Below are 23707 nucleotides of genomic sequence, written 5' to 3' on the forward strand. Positions count from 1 at the left end.
TATCCACATTTTAAATTGCATGACATGTCACGTGGTAATTGCCCTACATGTAGCGTGAATTTTTTTTCAATTATTAATGAAATAATAAAAAAATAACAAAAATAAAAGAACTTCTTATTAAAGTAAAATGAAAATCACTTTAAAAATTTAAATTTCTAAATGAAACAAGAGGTAGGGGATTAAAGTGAAACAAGAATAAAATTATTTCTAATAATTTTTAGTTTAAAGGATAAAAAAAATTTTGAATAAATATTTAATAATTATCCAAATTAATATTATTTTATCATAATTAATTAAACTCTTAGATATTTATTTTTTTTAATTTTGCTAATTGAAAATTTTAATTAAAATAAAAATAGATGTTTAATGATTTAATTAGATAAAAATAAATGTTTAAAATAAAAAATTTAAGACTTGATTTATTGTAATATAATATTAAAATTTTATTAGATTTTTTTTAAATTTTTTGTCTAATTTTTAAAATGGACCGCCGCGAAGAGCGGGAACGGTTTAAGTACATATAGATGCTCTGAACGAAAAGGTCTATCTTATTAGTAGTTTTCTTCTACGGAAATCTGATGGGCCGCTCAACGTCCAAAGTCGAAATCCTGGGAAGAACAAATCAATCTGAATCCGATGATTCTCTCCACGAACGCCAACGACGAGGCCGCAACGTTAATCGCCGCTGCCATGGCCAGCGTCCTCATTCACCTCAACATTCAAACCCTAGAAGACGAAGCCCTGTCAAAATTACTGACAAAATAGGCCGTTTGGACCGCCAAGATAGCCTTCACCGCAGCCCCAGCTACGACATGTATGACAAACCTCGTCACGGTCGCGGTTCTGATTCACCTGAAAACCATAAGCCTAGAAGGAGAAGCTCTGTCCATAAGCAGACCCTAAAGTCGCTGCCCAGAAACTCCGAAAACAGCGATAGGATAGGGAATGGAAGTAGGGATTCAGAAAGTGAGTCAGAATCGGATGATCGGAAGCCTGAGCGTAGAAGTAGGAAAACAAAGCGAAGAAATAGGAAATCGTCCTCTTATAGTAGTGATGAGAGTGAAAGCGAATCGGAGGGTGAGGAAGATAGGAGGCGGAAGTGTAGAAGAAGATGTAGTAGGCGAAATAGGAAGAACAGTAAAGGAAGAGGAAGATGGAAGAAGAGTAGGTATATTGATTCTAATGACAGCGAGAGTAGTGGAGTAAGCGAAGCTGAGGAATCTACTAAGTCAAAGAAGCGAAAAAGCTCTTCACGGTTCAAGCAGAGTAAGAGAAGGAGGAAAGGAACTGATGCCAAGGGAAAAGCCAAGGCTGATGAATTTAGCGCTCAAACTGAGGCTCTTAAGTTTAAAGAATTGATGGAGGCTCAGAAGAAATTAGCTGGATTGGATAATGAGCCAATGGTTGGGCCAAAACCTTTGCCAAGAACTGAGGGGCATATAAGTTATGGTGGTGCTTTGAGGCCTGGTGAAGGTGATGCTATTGCGCAGTATGTCAGGCAAGGGAAGCGTATCCCACGACGAGGTGAAGTGGGCCTTTCTGCTGAGGATATTCAGAAGCTTGAGGGCCTTGGGTTTGTGATGAGTGGTAGTAGGAATTTGAGAATTGATGCCATTCGTATTAGGAAAGAAAACCAGGTTTACAGTGCAGAGGACAAGCGGGCATTGGCAATGTTTAACTATGAAGAGAAAGCAAAACGTGAGCGCAAGGTTATGGATGATTTGCGGCGGCTGGTGCAGCGCCATATTGGGCAGGATATTGCTCCTACTCATGACCCTTTTGCTGGAAAAAATGGGGCTGATGTTTGACTCTCATGTATGTCGATCAATATGCATATTGTGGATGATGTTTGGAACTCTTAGTTTAATATTGCAAATTTATTTGTGTCTGTTGCAACTTGCCAACAGCAGCATTATTGCTAATGCTAACTTCTGAGACTTGCCAATTTTTCATGTAAAGAGCTGCATAGCATCTGAGAAATAAGAGCAATCTTGGTCTGTTGGCATTATATGCTTTTTGATATTTCGTTTTAGGATTTCATCATTTTCATTTGGTTTATTTTGTGTTAGTTGGATTGATGCGTATGCTGAATATATAGTGTAAAAGAAATTGCCTAGTTTGAGACTAATGCCAGGAAAGGATAAAACTCCTGTATGAATATGAGGAAATATAAGCAACAGAATATTATTAATCATGCTATGAAAGGCTTACATGGTTTTTCTTAGCTGACAGCAGGTAGTAACAGCCATATATTTCCATAGTACTTGTATAGTCAACCATGAAGTGTGTTGCATGGACTTCAATCTCCTTTAGTGAATGCAATATATTTGATAGATAAGATAGTTCTGTCTGATTTGGATTTCTTCCAGTTGGAAAACTCTAGTAAGGTCAGAATTTAGGCATGTTCTTGTTGTACTTGTTATCTCTGTCATCATCATCGATTTGATTATTAGTTGCATGATCAGTTACATATTGGTTTTAATTATTTATTTCAACCCCCATCATACCGTCAATCTTAATTTTCCTTCTTGTATTTTGTATTAAGATATTATTTTATTGGCTTTCTGCAGGAAGATCTTTGGTGTTTTTGTGGGCAGAACAGTGGAATGCAATCTAAAGACGGCAAAGATACAAATCTTTTGGGAGGTATATATGTTGTAGAATTAATTGTCATTGTTAATTCAGATTTCAATTTTCCTGCAAAATATCAGAACTGCAATGTGTATGTCTGAGGACTGAGATCTTATGCTGAGTCTCCTCTCTATTCATCTAAAGTGCGAGTGTTTCATGTTATCTTTATTGGTCTGATCTAAAGCATGTTTTTAATGATTTTAACGTTCAGCTGTAACAGAACACTCCTCACCTTGCAACACTTTATAGTTGACAATCACCAATAATCCTTTCTCCTTCGTTGGTTATTCCCAACCAGAAGTGATCATCTTAATCACGCTATCACCTTCAGAGACACAATTGCCTTTAAACTTCTGCTTGCAAAAGAACCACCAGAAAATATTGCAATCTCTAATATTTATTTGTTTCTGTTTTTTTTTTTTTTATTGAAGAGAAATAAAACAAACAAATCCTGCAATGTCCTTCCACTGTAATGAGGATTGCTAGTATTGCCCATATAAATACAAGCATAAGTTAGAAACTTCTGATACATTTAAAATTAAGTTATTGGCTAGTAAATGTCTTTGATTGCTTTGTTGATGACAAAGAGCCAGAAAGTGAATCATTGTGCATAGGACTGAAATGAGTTTATTTTGATTTGCTACCTGGGATTGTTTGCATGTACAACTTCCGATTTGGTCAGTTTAAAATGGCAATAGTCATCATGGATTTAACAACCTTTAACTTCTTTGCTCGATCAGATTTCTCTTAGGAGGTTTTCTCTGAATTCTCATGGTGTTGTCAGTTTAATCTAGAAACTATTAAGAATCAAGTGGTCAAATGGTCAATCATGAAGTTTCTAAGAATGTAATCACCAGAACAAGGAAATAAAATGAAAGAAATTCTTCTAAGACTGTCATCAGTGATTAATATGGAATTTGAAAAAAAAAAAAAGGGAAGAGTATTCCTACACAAAACATAACTAATAGTAGCATGGCTTTGGTAAGACATTTATTTAGGTTGCACTTTGTGCTTATGCCAGTGTGTGGTGAGAAGTGTAATTCTTTGCTTTGCCAGGCAAGAATTCTATGGCGATTTAGTTATATTTCTCTATACTTTTATACATGCTTTGTGGTGTCTGCTTAAAAATGTGAATGCTCAGATACTAGGTATAGGCATTTCAAGAAAGGTGATTGATGCTTAACTATATGAACATGATAGGATGCATTGATCCTTAACTAGCTGAAGCTATGGCCATCTCTGATTGTCAAAGAATTTTATGCTCTTCTTTATGATGTAAAATAACATTTATCAAGTAACAAAGAGAATATTAAAACTCACACTTTAAGCGCTTTTGTTTTAGAGATTATGAGACTTGGGATTGAGCTACTGGCCAACAATCATTTGGTCTGTCGATATAGTGTTGAATTCTTAATTTCAGTAATCAAAGATAAAACCTTGACAACTTCAAATACCATAAAAAAAAAAAAAAAAGCTACTGGTTACTATTAATTTGATTTGCATTTTAGAAATCAAATAGTGCATCTGTGTGGGTAACTTCTTTCGGTACTGCTTGTTTGTAGTCGAGCGAGGGAAATTGCAAAAATGCAAAATAGATAGTTGATAGATGCGTGCTTTGACAGTTTGTATTGCTATCCAGTGTATTCCATAGCATCCTTGATGTATACTTTCATAGATTTGCAAGACATTACTATTTGCTTTTACATGATTATTTCTTCCCTAGAATCTGTTACCCATTTCTTTTTAGTTTTTACTGCCTTCAGATAAAAATTTCTTGTAGCAGGAAATTAGCTTTTTCTAACATGTTTTTGAGAGTGCTTATAGGTTCTCAAGCATCAAGGTGAAGGGTAAAAAGTGTGGGAAGATGTAATCCGTTGCCATCCATGATACTGCTTTCAGCTTCTAGTTTGACAATTAGAGGAATTTTTACATTCTTGTCACCAATTGCTTTACTGCACATCTATTTCTTTCTTTCCTTTATTTTTTTTAACAAAATTGCGTGGCTTTTGGTATTTACAGTTGTTATTATTTTATTATTTTAACTGCAATTGTTTGCTGCAAGTTGTTATTTTGATTAGTTTGTTGAATTGGTGGTGCCAAAATGCCAGGAATATAAATTGTAAAGTGTGACTTCTAGTTAGTAGATGATCTATTGTATAATAGGCTTAAAGGCATGTTAAGTTACAATCTTTTGAAATCGATTTGCCTGATATCAAAGGCCGAACAGTATTCAATCTATTTAATAGGTTAGTAATATCTGATATCTATTTTAGAAACTGAAGATCATTGGTAAAAATAAAGGGAAAAAACAAATTTAGGGTGACGAAAGATGTTTTAATAAGATATCAATATTTATTATTTAAATTTTTAAAGCAATTTTTTTTTTATAATTTCCTTCTCTGACTACAAAAAAAACTCATTTCAGAATTTTTTTTTTTTTTAAGAATTTCCATGTTATTACATTTTTCCAAATTTCATAATACCCGTATTTCATATTTTTCTTAATACTTTTTTATTCTCAATCTAATATGATTATTATTTTTTATTATATTTGTTTTTATTTCACCAAATTCACATATTCAATATTTTTTAAAAAGATTTTTATCCAAACAATGCAATTGCAAGTGTTAAAACTTTAAATTGAAGCATTTTAAAATGCTTTCATTTAATTTATTTTTAAAAATTTTTAAATTTCTCATTTAAAGTTCAAACACACCTTAATAGATGATTTTGTTTTCAATGAGTTAAAATAAAAGAGAATGGAACAATTTATATTTTAGTAGAGGTGGTAATTTGGGCTTGAATTCGAAAATTCGTTCGAGTTAATTGATAATTGAATTCAAATCAATTCAAGTCAATCAAGAAAAGTTAAAGATCAAAATTTTAAAAAAAATTTGATCAAAAAAATCTAAATTAATAATAATTTAAAATTGACAAAATTCAAATTAATCATAACCTGAATCCTTAATAATTTGAATTTGAAATCAATTCAATTTGAAATTTGTAAAAGATTGAATTATAATATAAAAAAACCCAAATTATGACTATTTTTAAAATAAATGATAAACATTTTTCTTAACTAAAAGTTCTAAAAATTTTTATTCTTTATAATAATTAAATAATTATATCAATATTTTATTATCAACTAAATTAATATTAAATCTTTAAATTCCATTATGAAAATTTGAAACATAGTAAATATGACTATCAAATGACTTTTAATAATATTTTTATTATATTTACAATAATTATCAATAAAAAATAAAAATACTATCTTTAATTTAAAATTTAATTTTATTATAAAAATAATCATTTACAATATATTATTAATTTATTATATTTATTCCACATTTGAATTTTAATTTTAATGCAAAAGTAATTTAAATATAAAAATTTATATTATCATTTGAACATTTGATTAAATTTGATGTATTGAGGAAAATATTAATACCATTATTAACAAAATTAATTTTAAATTATATTTTTTTAGTGTTACAAACACATTAAAATATTAAATTTAATTGAAAATAAAATATTATCTTAAAAATTAAAATATATTATTTTTAAAATTGAAATATGAAGATGAAAAAAGTTGAATAACAATCCGATTGAGAGTTGAGAGTTAAGATATGGTATTGGTTTTGGAAATTTTTATTTGGAGGGATTGTGAAGTTGAGAATTTTGTTTAGAGAGGATTGTGAAATTGGAAATTCTGCCACTTTTAATATTTTTTCCTTAATTTTTTTCACTTGTTTTACTTTTTACTTTTAATATTAGATAAAATTTTAATTTAATTTAATTTAATTTAATTTGATGTTTAATTGATTATTAATATATATTAAAAGTAAAATTAAAGTGATGATAGAATTAATTATTACTAATTATAAATTAAACTATAATTTAGAAGTATACTATATTAGTAATATTTTTAATATAATTAATTTTTATATTTTATTGATATTAGGATTAATTATATATAACTAACTAAAATTTTGAGTTTAGAGTTATTAGCGCTATATTAATTAATTTAATAATGTCTACTATTTAGTTTTATAATTGAATAGTTGGTAATTGATGATTGTATTTATAAATATCTAATGATAATATCAAAATGATCAAATATTAAAATTAGATCACTACTATATCAATTAATTTTTACATGTCAATATTTTTTAAATTTTCTAAATATTGATTATTTAAATCAATTAATTGATAATCTTTTAATGCTTACTATTCAATATTCTAATTAAACATTTAGTTAATCAATATATATGAGTAGATCTAAGGTAATTATATTTGTATTTAATTTATTAGAAAAACAAAATAAATGTTAGAATAATTCTTGAAAATTTAAAACACTTGTTAAAAATTATAATATAATGACTAAAAAGGCTAATAAAATAAAATAAAAATAAAAAATTATTGAACTAAATGATTAAGGTTAAGTGCCCCATGATCTAATGAGTTATTGGGTTAAGTCTTAAGAATAAAAAATTATTTATGCAAATATTTAGTGGATTTTATATATAAGTTGTTGAGTCTTTGAAATGATTTTTTTATGTAGCCCCAATAGTTTTGGACTTTTAGTTTTATATATATTATATATATTTTTAACTATTTGAACTTATAAAATATATTAAAAAACTAATGGATAATATTAAAATATAAAATTATTATATAATAAATATTTATATAAATATTTAATAATTTTTCAAGTTTTTAACTTTAATATGTTTATCATATTTTTATTTAATTAATAAAAAATAAAATTAATTATTAAATTTCGAAATTATAAAAAAAAAATCTATAACCTATAAATATTTAAAATTATTCAATTTGTTTAAATCCACTTAACCCAAATCGAACAAATTTAAAATAATTTGTATTTAAAATGATTCAAATTTAAATTATTCAAACTTGAAATGACTCGAATTAGCGCAATCCAAATTTGTCGGAAACAGCCCATTTGCCACCACTTGGAGGGCTATGTTTCCGTATCAACATTCGCTATAATATATATAAAAATATACAGAAGTCTTTTCTCTCATAAGGGGAAAACACTGTTTGAAAAACAAATTGACATATATGAATAAAAATAAATTGCCTCTGATTGAATTTCAAGCTAAAATCCCAATTTCTCTCATAAGATAAGAAAACGATTTGTAACCAAGAGGGAAACGAAAACAAAAGGAAGAAGAAGAAGAAATAGATCGATCTAAACAAACAATAAAGGGAAATCAGAACTTGTACTCAGTTGTACCCAAGCAAATTCATCTTTGTAACCAACACCTTCACAAGAGGCTTCACTGTGTTCACAGCTATTGTTGCCCAGTCAAGAGAATCCGCATCATTCTTCATACCAAAGTAATAAAGCAACTGACGCAATTTCTGAACGACATAATTAATAAAAACATCAACACACAGCTTCTGTGCAACTCATGTTAGAGTCTACTTTTTAGAGGGAAAATAGAGGTTTTGGGTTGGAACGAAATATTTAAAAATAAATTAAACAAAAAAGAAAAAAACTCAATGGGCTATCATGGAAGATCATTATTATTATTATTATTATTATTATTATTATTATGTCCTCTTATTTCAAACTAAATGACAGATAATCGGGCTTCTATGAGAAGAAAAGGTGAGATTACCAAGTACCTGAAATTCAAAACATAGTTGACCATCACAATAGCTGCATCTAGGAATATCAGCCTTAGATGGCGACTGCCCAACATTGGCCACAGTGGTTTAGAAGTAGCACTCCGACAAAACCTGTTATTTAAAAAAAAAAAAAATACAAACAAACAAACATGAGAAATAAAGTATGCTGAGTGACAGGAAGGACCTTGAGTCAATGAAAAGAACAACAAAAATAAACCTAAAGACAAAACAAAGAATCGCAATTGGAATCAACTCATCTTCAGCCTCTATTTGTTTGCTTTTTCAATTTTTTTGGGATGAACTTCATTTGTTTGCTACTTTATACAGGATGATTTGGAGGTGTCCAAGATAAGCATGTATTGTTGCCTCCTTTCACAATGCCATCCTCTGTACTAAGGTAATGTATAATTTATGGGGTGCTTTATGGTTTATATGACCTAACAACTCAAGTAATTTCTGGAATTGTCATAGCATGTCCTAAATTGTTATGTGGTGCACATGGAGTCAAAAACAAATTTCCAGTTTAAATAAAAGCAGTCTCACCTCAAAATTTGTTCAGGGGCCTTGGATATCCTCTCTTGGAAAGAATGTCACCATCTCCCAGTGCAATAATTGCAACGAGTAACTAAAAGATTCAAACAAGCATTCATAACATGCCACTGAAACAGTGCAGGAATCAATACCTCAAACTTATCCAAAAGTGACTTCATTGCATCGTCATTTCTGTTTCTGGATACCAATGAATTATTAGTATGTTCATCATCTCCAAACATCTCGGTATCATTTTCACTTTCATGTTCATTTTTCATCTCATACTCTGGCCATAAACTCTTGCTTGCAACTGTTTTAAATGCAAAACTTTGATGAGAGAGAATTCAGAAAGATCCCCAACATCATTTGTCTAGGCTCTGCAATTCATGTACATGTATATATCTATTCTCCACATAACAGTATCAACAAACAGAACAGTTAATCCTAGTAGAAAATGCACTGAAGCCTTGCCTACTAACATGACAATTTACATGCATAGTTGATTCCAACTCTACAGCAGAGGTACTATCACCTTTTACTTGCCTTTTTGTGTTTTAATTTGTGCAATTCCACCATTACAGGCATTGGAATCAGATAAATGAGGCTAAAGACTCAGCTATTGACATTCGAGTTATGACCTGAGCCCCAGTGCATGCCCTGAAGAGTAAGAAAACAGAAAGGGTAGGCAGAGACTTCTCATAAAAGTTCAAATAAGTAACACTTGAAAACCCTAACTACCTGCTGCTTTTGTGAGCAATATCGTGCTACTTTGCAACTACTACAGAATTTCTCTCGTTTCCAGGTGCCACAACAGTTACACAGTGGAGCTAAAACATGCATACAAGAAAAAAATTATGAGTGCAAATGGAACAAATGAACCCAATTTGAGTTGGCTAATCCAGAGAAACAACAAGAAGCTAATATGGACACTTCGAATAAAGTGATTGCAAAGTTCTAATATGAAGGAAGAAAAAAATATTGAATATAAAAATGAACAAGGCAATTAAGCAAAACCCACATTAATGTGAACTTAAACCCGTAGTTAATGACATGAATAAGCGGCCAGGTAAATAGGAAAAGAACATGACATCAACTGCAAGAGAACTCATAGCAGTAGCATACTCCATTATAGATACACACTAGGGAAGTGTTATTCTCATAATGGCAAAAGCTTTCTTCTTTGTTATTTCACTTTCCTTTTGAAGTAATAGTATGGGTCATCAGAAACTTTGCATTAAAAAATCAAGAAGCTTCCCTCTTTTATTAATTCATCAAAACCCATTCAAATCAAGAGAGGCACATAGAAGAACTTGTAGCACATGACTCAAGTTTACCAGTATTTAACATGATGTTGGTGGCAAGGGATGAAGAAGAGGTGGGGAAAAGAATAGAGTAGAGGAAAAGAAACAAGTTTGTCCAATGAAAAAATAGAAGAAATTGAGGATTAAAGTAAATTAAACAACTACATTCAAAGGGCTCATAGTTTCCTTCTTTCCTTCCATTTATGGATGAACTGAATTTTAAGGATTTGGATGAAAGCAAATTTGTTTCTCCTTCTATTTCCACCTAATAAAGGAATGGAAATGCAATTCTTCGCTTGTCTTTCAAATTTTTTTGTTTCAACTTTCCACTATTGCCCTACCTAAGACCATGTACACCAAGAGTAGGCACTTAATGCGAAATTCATCCTTTTTAATCAAGCAGATCGTGAAAATAATTTCTGCAATCCTTCTGTAAAAAATGAATGGGGAGATTACAAGATCTTGCACCTATACAAATTTAGTTACATTCTCATACCTAGATGTGGTATCCAAAAGAACTCCAATATTGTCACTAAATTTGCAATTGAGTATAACAATTCAGCCGTAAAAATAAGAACCCAAAGCTACCTCCACGGGTTAAAGGTGTGTCAGTCACATTGTCTTTAGGGGGTTCACTTGCATAAAAAGGATTAGCACGAGGCAATTGGCAACGCAAAACCTTCACACTTGAGAAAACAATACATAGTCAGAAACATAAAGCATAACAAAAATACTAATATCGAGAGGGAGGAAAAAAGAAAAAAGAATATAAAGATATCCATTGATATACCTCCGTGGTCACCGGAGTGTAAATAAGTGAAACTACTAGTGAGCCCTTGGGGCTTGACTCTATCACCATCAAGTAGCTTTAGCTTTCGAAAGTTCAAGTAATTAGTCAAGCCCAGTGGGTCAAACTATTAAGCTTTGGCATTTTCTTTAATCTAACAAAATATGACATTTATCGGAATTAGATTCGCGTTTTCAACTAGAGCTCGAGTCTGACACAGCATTAGCTTTGCTCAGCTCCGTTACACCACAAAATAACAAAAAAAAAAAAAAAAAACTGGAGTAGGAATTGCAGGGTTAACAGTATCATTAAAATCCCAGAAATATATATAACTTTTTATTTAGTCAAATAAAAATAAAGTAAAAGAAAAATCATTTTTAGAGGAAAGGAAAAAAGTTTAATGGGACGCCTTCAGCTTTGCCTGGAAACTGCTAGCGGAGAAGTGACCAGCTGTGTTTAGGCTTTTCAACAAACCCAAGAATTACAGCTTCTTCCTCTCCTTCTTCATCATCATCTTCTTTGTCTTCGTCGTCATCATCCATAGCAATTCCTTGGTCATCGTCGTCATCGTCAAGGGTAGAATTTGGAGGCCCTTAAGCTCTTCTATGGAATCTCCCTTGCCATCAATATCCATCTCCTTTAGGAAAGAATAAAACTGTATTAAAATTGAAAAGCTCCTTAAATTGGATTAGATATATGTTCGGTGGAATGGAAAGAGCCTATGTTGGAGAAAGACGTTTTTAGAAATCAAATACTGAATTTTAGGGCCTTCCAAATATATTACAAAATTTTCTTCTTGCATCTCAAATTTTTTTTTTTTTTAAATGCCCTCGTAGCAAATATTAATTTTAATCTTTAATAAATAATAAAAATAACCTTAATAGTTTAAACCCCAAATCATCTTGGTATATCTCAAAAATAAAATTTCTAAGAGTTATTTTATATTTTTAAAAATAAATTTTTTTAAAAAATTCTAGAAAATGAATTTTTTTGAGAATGTTATATAATTTATGAAAATTTATTTTTGAGAATCATATTCTTTCTTCGAAATGGATTTTCGAGAATCATCTTATATTGTCGAAAATTCGCTTATGCAAATACATAATTTTTTTTGGTTAAATATATATTTAATTATAAATTAAACCCTAAATGTTTAATTTTAATTTAAATAAAATAAATAGTACTAAAATAAAAATACTAAAATAAATAGGGAGCTCTAATTTTTGGGCCATCGACAATGTCATTAGCAAACTAGTAAATTCGATAGTAAAGATTAGTGACCAAAAGATTAGAGATCCTTATTGCTGGATTTGTCAGTCTGCTGATGATAGGGTCAATGTTCTATAGGGTATTCAATCTCGAACTAGCATGTATGCACAAACATGAGTTATTGATGTGCCTATTCTTATTTAATTATATATGTGAATGGAAGAGACATGTTAGTTTTTAAGCATGCATGACATAAAAGTGTTTTGGTTTTGATACTAGAAAACTAAGGACACCCTTTTGCCCATGCAAAACTAGAAAACTAGAAAAATGTGTTCTCGATTTTCTAAAGTCTCGAGAGAAATAATAAGTTTATGCCATGCATGTGGAGAATATCGATTTTAGTTTCATTCGTACACATGATCAAGTAAATGGGTTTATAATCGCATGATTAAAGTTTTCAGTGATTAAAAGTGAAATTAAGCTTATCAAAAATGAATATCCAAGAATTTTTTAGTCTTCTAAAAAATGAATATCTTAGAATCTTTATAACTTTTCAGATATTTATTTTAAAGAAACTCAATTTCAAAGAGTGAAGATAGAAGAAGAGAGAAAGGATAAGAATAGAAAATAAAAAGTAAAGGGTGAGATGTATTTAGAAGAAATAGGAAATTAAGTTTTGGATTTGGGATGTATTTGAAAGTGGGGTGTATAAAGTAATAAACGGGGCGTAAATAAAATCCCCCTTTTTAGGGTTTATCATTAAAATTATAATAAAGGGTAAATTCCATTAAGGTCCTCAAGTTTTGAATGAAATTCAAGTCAAGTCCATTAGTTTCAAAAATGGATATTTCATTTCAAAATTATCAATTTAGTATGACAAAAAAGATCCTGTTGTTAATTCAATGTTAGAAAATTTGTTATGAATGTGTTCTAGAGACTATTATACCTTTGAATGGAAAATAACTTCAAATACTTAGTTTGGGAAAGAAATACCTTATCATTTACAACTGTAAAATAAATTAAAATGTTATGAAAAAAAAAACTTAGAAATGAGTTGAATTTGAAGAGATTTACCATGAAGAAAAACTAGTTTTGGTTTTGTTAGTTGGAGTTGATACGAGGTATGTTCATTTATAGCTGTTCACCTGGTGCTTGAAAAAATTCTCAAAGAATATAAGTAATCAACTAGCCAATATCCACTACATATGACATTTTTTAGGCAATCTTCTTATTCTTATTTAGCTTATTATTATGAATTACATTTTCATCAATCTATTTTATATCTTTAAAAATACCCACTAATTGAAAATTTAAATAACCAACAATATAACTAAATTGGAAAAGACAACATAATCAAATTCCATATCATATAATACTCAAAGGGGCATAAGAAAAGCTGGAGTCAAAAAATCAAAAAGATAAAATTTGAAAGCAAAAGTTGGCCAACAACTACAAGTATCAAAACATTTGAAAATTAAAAAAATGAAATTAGCGAAGCAAGAAATAATTATAGATTCAACAACAAAACCCAGCTATAAGAGACAACAAAAACCATTTTCATTAGCATATTTAAATAAAACAAATTTTTGGGGAAAAAAGGAGGAAAAAATCAATTTATTTTTGTAAAGCCTCAAAACTAAGGGTTTAACATAACACAAGTGTAAACTAAAAATAAGAATTTCTTAGCTTACAAATACAAGGGGTATTATATTAAGTAAATGAATGCCCTCATTTGCTCAAAGCTCTTGTATTTGTGAAAGCACATTTAATTAATTAATGAAAGCTATTTACTTTAAAAAAAATTGTTGTTCTTTTTAAATATCAATAGCTTATATAAAAATGACATCTTTGACTTAAACTGAGGATAAATCAGAACTAAAAGATAACTTCTTGCTATATTATCATTGTTTTTTTGCGTTTCCAAAGCAATCAAACAAGAACTTAGCATTCTCTTTGATTTATTGAATAAAAAACTATCACGAAAATTAACAAATTCACTGAATAAAGAAAAAAAAAACTATGCATGCCTTATTTCTAAAGTCAAATGAAATTTATGAAATTACCTTTGATTTTTATTGTAAAAACTTTTCCTTAAAATTTTCTTATTTTCTAATCTTTTAGGGTGTTCATGAACACTTTAATTCAAATTATGGATCCATTACTTTGACCTTTAAGCATGATTTTTTAGCAAATTATGCTACATTCATGACTTGCAAATTCACAAACTTGTAGTTGATGATGATCCTCCACTTGTATCTTTGGTTGTAGTGTTCTTTTACAAACATTGGTTAATCCTAAGATGAAACCTTCAAAGAACAAAAAAATGACTTCAATACATGCTACAAATAACATTTTGCCTAAAGCTTATTCTGTCCTTACTAGTTATGGTATGCAAAAGGATATAACCAAAACTCTCCAAGATATAATGAAATCTTATTTAATTTCATGTTACACTTGTGATATCAAACCATTAAGCATCCCTTGATGAAAATGAAAACATTAAATATTGAACATTAATTTTTATAGAAATAATGTCAAAGTAACTTAACTTTATTTGTAAAATAATGGGAGAAAAGAAAGAGAATTTCTTAATTATTTAGTCTCTTGAACTCATCTCGAATGAATTCTCATAATTTCTATATATAAAGATTAAATCGTAAAGTTGTGACTCTTTGGTTGTATTGTTTCAATAAAAATTACTTTAATAAAAAAGATATCTTTTTGAATAATTAAAGTTATGTTAGTTCATTTGAGTGATCACTCTTTTCATTCCAATAGAAATCATTTTTCATGTTTCTAAAAGATTACAATTTTTCATTAGAATAGTTGACTTTTCCCTAAAGAAGGTTAACAACCTCTTTGTATTTTTTGTTTCCAAAATGCTACATGAAACATGACATTTGATTGCTACCTTAGGGCAATCAACTTCCCTTAATTTTAGAATACTCAAAACTTAGAGCAATCAATAAAGCAATTGATTGTAGTTATAGTAGTCAGTTGGCTAAGGTAGGCAATCAATTACTCTTTTGTTAGGTTTTGTATATACCTTTTTGGATTGTATAGCAATCTACTCCTTTAGTATAAGTAGTTGATTACGCTTGCTAAGGCAGTTGACTGCTTCTATGGTATCCCATCTTTCATTGATTCTTAAGTTTAGAATCAATTCTATTGACCATGGAACATTACCTAAAGCTAATTAAATAGCTTAATATGATTCCTCTTTTGATTGTGTCTTTACTTAGTCATATTATTTTCGTATTATGAAAATATTTTTAACATTTTCCTAACTATTTTCAAAATAAGGAAAATTTCAATATTTTTGTAAATCTTATGCATAGGTAAAAATATCATATAACTTGATTTCAAAATCTCTACTTTAGTGATAAAGTGTTGTTCTAATCAAATTGTATGATAGATCTTAGATATTTGAACCAATGATTTTATGCAATTAGTCATCACTAAATCACACATAAGCTTTCAAATCTCATAAAAAAATCATTTAGCCATGCATTGATACAATTTCAATGGTCATGTGTCAAGTATATTTATGAGTGTTTCAGAGCCAATCTCATTGATAATGGAAGTAACACCACTTCCCTTCATATAGGTGGACTTTATAAAAAATGCAACCATATAAGCATTCCAACACTATAGTGACGTGTTATAGATCCGTTATGAGTTAAATCTCAACCTTTTCACATTTGGTTCAAGAACTTATTTACCATGGGATGGTTTATTTTAAAGTACTTGTAATCACATACAAATTATATACTTTACTTGTTAAAACTCAACACTTAATATGCAATTAAACGTTAAGTTAGGGTTCCATCATGTGTGACTAAGTAAATTAAGCTTGTTATCCATCCCTTATAAATGTCTAAACATTGTTCAATATAATTCCTTAATTAAAGGATTTGTTTCCTTAATTTTGACAAAGTATTTATATCATGTGCAACCTTTATCAATTTTCAAATAGCTATGCTTTCTCGAATATGTCTATACTTCATTTACTTGGCTTTTAGCCTTTGACAGTGTAGCTACACTATCACTATAAGTTGTAGTACATGGCTTAGACCCTCAAAGAATTATAGATGTAATTTATTCTGTACTTGGCTTTCCCAATACTCATAAATCTTGCAAATTTTAGTAAATCTTTTAATGTAAATTGTTTCTTTAAATTTCAAAAAACATTACCCTCACCATTCATGTATACTAATCCAAATCTGAATTTATGTTAATACATGTTAGTTATTTTAACTTGTATTTTGTCTATCCTTCAAATACTGAAGAATTAGTTTATAATGTATATTACATTTTCTTATAGGCCATCTCAATGCAACTTTGGATCATATATTACTAATTTTTTTTGCCAATTATAAAAGTAATGTCCTGCTTTGTGTATGTTTTAGCATACATCAAGCATTCTACTGTAGTGAAATTGAAAATTTATTACGTACTTATAAAAATTCTTATTCTCAAAATCACTTTCATAACATTTTGTTTTCATAAAGAAACCTTTTTAGTACTTCAATTTATTCTTGTTTTGTACCAAATATGTCATGATGACATCTTGTTGAGCTTATTATAAACATATTTTATCATATCATATATCACATGATATCAAAATTATCACATCAATTTTAATTTCATTCTTTAAAAGTTCATTAAAGAACTTTAACTAATTTACACATTTAATAACCTTGTCTTGGAATCCATAGCTTTTTGGTTATTCCATATACACCTTTTAATCCAATTCACCTTATTAGTATCATGAGATTTTCACATACTTTTCATGAATCATCATGAATGCAATAAGCATTCTCTTTGCAGCTATTATATTCTTGTTATAGTTTATATGTACCAAATTATATTTATGTAAATTTCCTTAACAAAACATTTGTCATAGTCTTATCAACTTTATTTATATGAAATGTCATTTGCAACCTTATTGGTTTGCACTGAGGAGATTAAGCCTAGTAACATAAAAATGCTATTATTTGTTAGCTTAAATGTAGATAGCAATCCAAGAGGAGGTAAATTGGATTATCTTAGAATTCTTTTTCAAAATTGACTTTCAATAAATTTGAATGAAAAATTTAAAACAATAAAATTTTTTATGGGAATTTGATGAGATTAATAATAATATTGAAAATTAAAGCACATATAAATAACAATGAAAAAAAAGTAGGGATAGGCAAATCAAAGACAAAGATTTATAGAGGTTCGATCATTCTCTAAAAACATCTACATCTTCTCCCTTATATTTCTTAGCCAAGATTAGTCCATTAATAAAAGAATCTTTTACAAAATAAAATCTTTATCTTTTAAGGTCAAGATAGCAATTTTTACCCTTTCTAGAATCCTACCCATTCTTATCAATTTCACTCAATAGGATACATTACCTCTTGACTCAAAAATCCCTTTTAAATACAAAAGAATTTGCAAACTATGAAATACCTTTTAAAGGTTGAGTGTTTGCCTAATTTAAGTACAAAGAATGACAAATAAAGAAAAAATATAACTAGGATATAAGGATTACAAAAAGAATATGGAATTGAAGCACTATTGACTCTAAAACTTTTAATTTCTTGAGAGAATGAACATAAAACTTGATGGTGCTAGCTCTATTGCTCCACAAATGTGTTGGAAAGCCCAATTTATAGAGGAAATGAGTTTGTAGCCATTGAGAATTGATTGGAGAAGAAAATGCCCATTGTTTTTTTGAAAAACTCATTGTTTGAGGTTGTTTGGGCTAAAATCGATTGATCCAATTTAGAGGCAATCAATTCATTTTGAAAATCTAACGATCCATTTTTAGAGGGGATCAATCCATTTTAGTAGTTCTAAAATCTTGTGTCTTTTTGTATAAAAATTTGATTGATCCTTTCGGAGAGGATCGATCATTTTTTGTAATCATAAAACTGATTGATCAATTATTAAAAGGGATTGATCCATTTTTGCAAATTTCAAGTTTGGGACCATTTTGAGTAAGAAATCAATCAATCCATTTTTTAGGAGATCAATCCATTTTTTGAAAACTAATTAATCCATTTTTGAATAGATTGAACCATTTTACTTTTTCACCAAAATGTACAAAAGGGGTTGATCCTATTCACAAGGGAATCAATCCTTCTTTCCCAAATTTGTATAAAACATGCTTTAAATAAGGAAAGAAGGTTGTTTTTGGTCTCAAATCATTTTTCATTTGAAAAATTGCTAGCAAAATTTTCTTTTTAAGTTCAAAGCAATTTTCCAAAATATTTTAAAATCAAATATCACTTTGAAAAAGATATTATTTATTTAGTACCAAAAATAATAAAAATTAAAAATATGTACTAAATAAATCTTTTTCAAATGTCTTAATCAAGTTATTTAGCTTAATGTTTTGTCATTTCAAAATAAAGATCAATTTAAGGCTAATATTAGCAATGATTGTAAACCAATCATTTCTAGTTTATTCCAAAATTGCTACTCATTTAGACTTTATTTGTCTTAATAATACTTAAAATTAGATTTCATAATTAATGTTATTGTATAGTTTTATATACAACCATTCTTGTTCTTTAAACAATAATTTTTATGAAATTTAAATCATATGATTTCAAATTTTTTTAAGAAATTTGAATCATATTTTAGTTTCAAACTTTTTATTACAAGGTTTTTATATTCTTCTATTGAGAATTCTTTTCCAAGTTCATATGAATTTATTTGAGCAATTTCGTTTATTTGAAGAATTACTTTTAATATATTTATTAATATATTATTTCAAAATGGCATCATTGATCCAATTAAAAATTAATATTGTAATTGAAACCTTTAGATTCAATTAATATGAATTTTCATGCCAAATTTTATGTATTTCTAATGCACTTATTCTTTTTTAATTTCTTGATTCATAGATTTTGAAAACCTTTACAATTGCTCTATGTTCCCAAGCTTTTAGTACGCTGAGGTTTGATTTCATTTCTTAATTCATGACATCATGTCATAATGCCTTTGTCTCATGACCTTTTCTTTAACCAATAGTTGATCATTAACCTTTAAGTTCATCTTTTAGCAAGCATTATACTACACCAAAATGATGTTTTTTTTAATACACTCTAAATTAAATGATCCACCTCCTTGTTGTTAATATTAATATAATTGAACAATTCAATTTATTGCACATCATGCATAAAATAATTATGGCAATTCTTAAGATTATTACCAATAATTCTTAAGATTATTACGAATAGAATTTTATATCATTTATTTTCATTAATCTTAAGCAATTAATTAGTACAATTAATCTCATGATTCAAAAATAAAATGTATTGCACAACATGAATAATCATAGCATATACAATTTCATAAGCAGTTATAAAATCATTTTTTTCCTGCTATTAACCAAATTAGCTATGCATATTTTATTGTATCAAACATTTTAATAATTCTCTTTTAAGAAAGTAATTTCTTAATCTCTTTATTTAAGCTTGTAATAAATCAAATATGTCAATTACATATTATCTTAGAATCATTCAAACATGCTATATATATACACTTATGTATACAATTATCATATTAAACAATAAAATCATATTTTGTCAAAATCAGAGCATAGCCATAGCTTATATCAATTTCTATGGAAATCATTATTATGAATCAATTAATGTAAATTAGGACATGACTCTACTATTATAAGATAAATTCTTATATATCTTATTAAGCATGTAATTTAATAAATATATCAATTAGTCATGCTTAATCATAGAATCATAAAAAATATGCTTTATAGGTTTATGCAGCATTGTAATCATGCTAAATTTTTTTGTAAAGACATCATAGCAAACAATGTTTTTTGCCATATCCTTTTTATACATAATCTTATTCAAAACATATCCCATTTTAAATTATATTCATATTTAAACAAAGCAAATTTACTTTTGTTATAAATATTAGCTTGAAACGAACCTTATGAAGTATACAATAAATTGTAAATTTATATTGCTTCAACCTACGATTCAATATGAAGGAATTTCATGTATATAACATTTACTACTTTATATACAATAGAGACGCTTTAAATATTTCTTGCTATCATATATTATAGTAGTAGACTTTACTTATCATGCCTTGTATATCATTTAAATATTGTAATTTTGCTTTCCAAAATGCTTTCAATGAAGCGTAGTCAATTCCTTTAAAGAAGCAGTTAGTTGCTTCATTCCAGAAGTTGATCTTTCGATTTTTGAAATAGTGCAGTCTACTTCTTTTCAAACAAAAAGCCAATACTTTTCTCGAAAGCTATAGATAGTTGACTCCTTTATATAAGCAATCGATTGCTTTTTACAAAAACTTGTAACAAGTTAAACTTGTTGTTACTAGTGAACTATTCTTTTTTTAAGAGCATGTAATAGTCATTTTTATGACTTTATTTCAATAAACCATGAACCCTTACAGCATCAACTTAAAATTTTTTCTTTGAATAAGACTAACTTAACTCCATCTCATGAACTAAAAACTATATTTGAAGATTACATATAAACATCATCTTACTGCCTTCTATGGAAATTGTTGATAATATATAGCATATAGTTAGCCTAATCGAACCAATTGATTTATGTATTGGATTAAAAATTGAGAGAAATAAAGGATACGGTATAAAAATGTCAAAGAACTTTCATGATAGAAGTTTTCCTTGTGATGCTATATTCATGCCTATTTGAAATGCAAATCAAAGTATTCATTGTTACCGGAATGATAATGAAAAATATGAGATACTTTTTCTAGAAATATGGACAAATGAAAGTTTAACTCCTAAAGAAGCACTTCATGAAACCTCTTGAAATTTGATTGATTTATTTATTCCCTTTTTTTATAGGAAAAAAGAAAACTTACATTTAAAAAGTAATCAACACAATGTTGCTTTACCTTTTTTTTGCCTTTTCATGATAGATTAGCTAAACTAAGAAAAAAGAAAAAAAAAATTGAAATATATTTTCATTGACCAATCAGAATTTCCTTCTAAGATTTATAATTGTCTCAAAAAGTCCAATATACATACATTATTGGACCTTTTGAATAATAGTTAAGAAGACCTTACGAAAATTGAACACTTTTGCATAAAATATGTAAAACAAATATGGGGCATTCTAGAAAAGAAGTAGAAAAGCATTGCGAAATTGATTTACCAAAATTTTAAAACCACTGGATTTAGGATTTATTTCATTTTTTTTTAATTTTTAACTTTATAAAATTAGAAAAAAAAACAAAAATGGATTTTGAACTTTCAGCATAATCCATATATTGGGACAAAAATTGAATAAATGTATCTAGGGAGAATTCATTTTCACTTTTAAGTGACTATTCACTAGATACATAGATCATGATATGTTATTTTAAAATTGATTTAATTAAAAAAAAAACTAAATTTAGGGATTTATCAATAAGGAATTTTACTCTAATACCCAATCAAAGGGTCACTTTAGTACCAATAAAAAAATGATTGTTGCTATTGGACGACAAAATTGATTTTGAAATTTATTAATATTTTCCAAAAAAGGTATTGTTAATAATCTCGCAAGTACTAAAACCATTAAAAGAACACCAGTAACTTGTTAAGTACTATACGAAGTATTTGAAATATAGGAAAGAAATACCATTTAGGTAATATCTCCAAATGAGTTGCAAATGGATCTACGGGTTAACTAATCATTGAAGGTTCTAGAAACATTAAGCCTACGTTACAAGTAATAGTACCGAGAATTACTACTAGAAAAATATATAAAAAATCATTAGGCCATGCAAGTTCCCCACAATAATTATAACCCATACCTTTAGCTAATTTAGCTCTTAATACAAAATCGTTCAAGTCAAGTTTTTTTGTTATTAGGATGGGAGAATTTTTCTAGTTCCATTCATCGAAGGAATCGGACATGATAATTTTTCATCATCTAGATCAAGTAAATACATATAAAATAAATTTATATGTTATCGACACATATATAAATGATTTTAAATGCAAGAAAAAAGTTACCTAATTCCATTTTACAAAGTTGCAACTATATATTCCAAGGAATGCCATTTTTATAGGTAAATGCTCACTACCCAAGTAGGTGTACAAAGTTGATCATGATCAAGTGCTTTTTGGGTTGTCTTAGGCATTGCAATTCACCTTTATCCTAAAAATATATCGAGATTTTTTACATACAAAGGATTTACTTGTTACTAATATAATCTAGCCTTTGCTTTTCTTTAGATCCCTTGTTTCACTTTGAAAGTATAATAATAATAAATCGAGTTGATGCAGAAGAAATGAATGCATTTTCATACTATTAAGATAAGAAAGTAAAATAAATAAATAAATAAATAAAATTTAATTTGCCTTATGCCTAATCACTTATTCTACTGGATCTTATGGAGCCTTGTTCATACACGACATCGTAAGGTGTGATCATAGATAAGATTCTCTTTAAGCGAACTAGCCTATTCTTTGTATAGGGTTTACACGGTGGTTGGAACAAAGACACATTTGGTTGTGAATTCCAATGTAATGGATAAAGGCATATTTTTGCGTGGCCCAATCAATACTTCAAGTCACACACTTCTATGATCCATTTTCTTTTAAGGGAATTCCTTTCAACCATTCATGTCATATCAAATAAATAATAGAATTTTATAAAGTTAAAAGAAAATATCCAAATACATATCTTATTTTTTTTTTCAATAATCCATATTTGTAGTAATGATATACTATTGTTCCTTCCTTAAGAAATAAGAAAAATGATTGGTTACAATATAGCTATGGTCTATATTCTCTATAAAGGACTAAAAATGTCTTACTTACATATCATTAGGAAATTCATTAACATAAATACAACAATAAGAAGAGATAATACAAAAGTGTGTAAACTATAAAAATGGGTCCAAGTGGATGTTCCCACACTAGCACTCCACGCAATAACTTTGCCAAAGGCGATCTTATTACTAAAATAGCTTCTAGAACGCCTATTATGATTTTGACTACCCAATAACCAATTCAATCCCAAGGAAAGGAATAACCTGTTACACCAAAAGATACAATTAACATAGCTAGAACTATGCCTATAACCCAAGTCAATTTGTGAAGTTTTTTAAAACCACCGTTAAGATAGATACAAAATACGTGTAGGATCATTATTAATACCATCATACTTGCCGACCATTGATGAACTGATCGGATTAAACAACCAAAGTTAGTTTTAGTCATTATGTATTGAACAAAAATTAAAGCCTCAGTAACGGTTGGACAATAGTAAAAGTCATAGCAAATCCTATAGCTACTTGTACCAAAAAACAAGTAAGCGTAATTCCTCATAGATAATAAAATATGTTAACATGATAAGGAACATATTTACTAGTTATATCTTTTGTAATTGCTTGAATCTCAAAATGTTCTTCGAACCAATCATAGACTTTATTGTGATAGGTAAACTAAGAGAACTCCCCCCTAAAAACCATATATGAGAATTTCATCTCATACAGCTCAAACAAAAACACCCAACTAATAGCTTAAACATATATGGAATAGAAAGTTTGAAACTTCTTAATCTGTTCATTCAATTTTATTTGA

General features: G+C 28.5%; 1 protein-coding gene and 1 pseudogene across 2 annotated transcripts; one reads left to right on the forward strand and one right to left on the reverse strand.

The window, feature by feature from the left end:
- The first annotated feature begins 490 nt into the window (after positions 1 to 490).
- On the forward strand, positions 491 to 4791 carry LOC111276831 (uncharacterized). Its single transcript, XM_022862722.2, has 3 exons — positions 491 to 1815; positions 2571 to 2646; positions 4456 to 4791. The coding sequence occupies exon 1, from the start codon at positions 579 to 581 to the stop codon at positions 1806 to 1808; it is 1230 nt and encodes a 409-aa protein (XP_022718457.2). The 5' UTR covers positions 491 to 578; the 3' UTR covers positions 1809 to 1815; positions 2571 to 2646; positions 4456 to 4791.
- Positions 4792 to 7618: 2827 nt separating this feature from the next.
- LOC111278017 (uncharacterized) lies at positions 7619 to 11542 on the reverse strand (annotated as a pseudogene). Its single transcript, XR_016343423.1, has 8 exons — positions 11394 to 11542; positions 10710 to 10816; positions 9559 to 9647; positions 9364 to 9477; positions 8972 to 9130; positions 8833 to 8905; positions 8287 to 8400; positions 7619 to 8019 (listed from the first exon to the last, which is right to left on the reverse strand). The product of XR_016343423.1 is annotated as an uncharacterized LOC111278017 (transcript).
- Between the last annotated feature and the right edge of the window lie 12165 nt (positions 11543 to 23707).

Source organism: Durio zibethinus, chromosome 7 (assembly GCF_047325235.1).
Source record: "Durio zibethinus cultivar Kanyao isolate XHJ-2024 chromosome 7, ASM4732523v1, whole genome shotgun sequence".
NCBI classification, from domain to species: domain Eukaryota; kingdom Viridiplantae; phylum Streptophyta; class Magnoliopsida; order Malvales; family Malvaceae; genus Durio; species Durio zibethinus.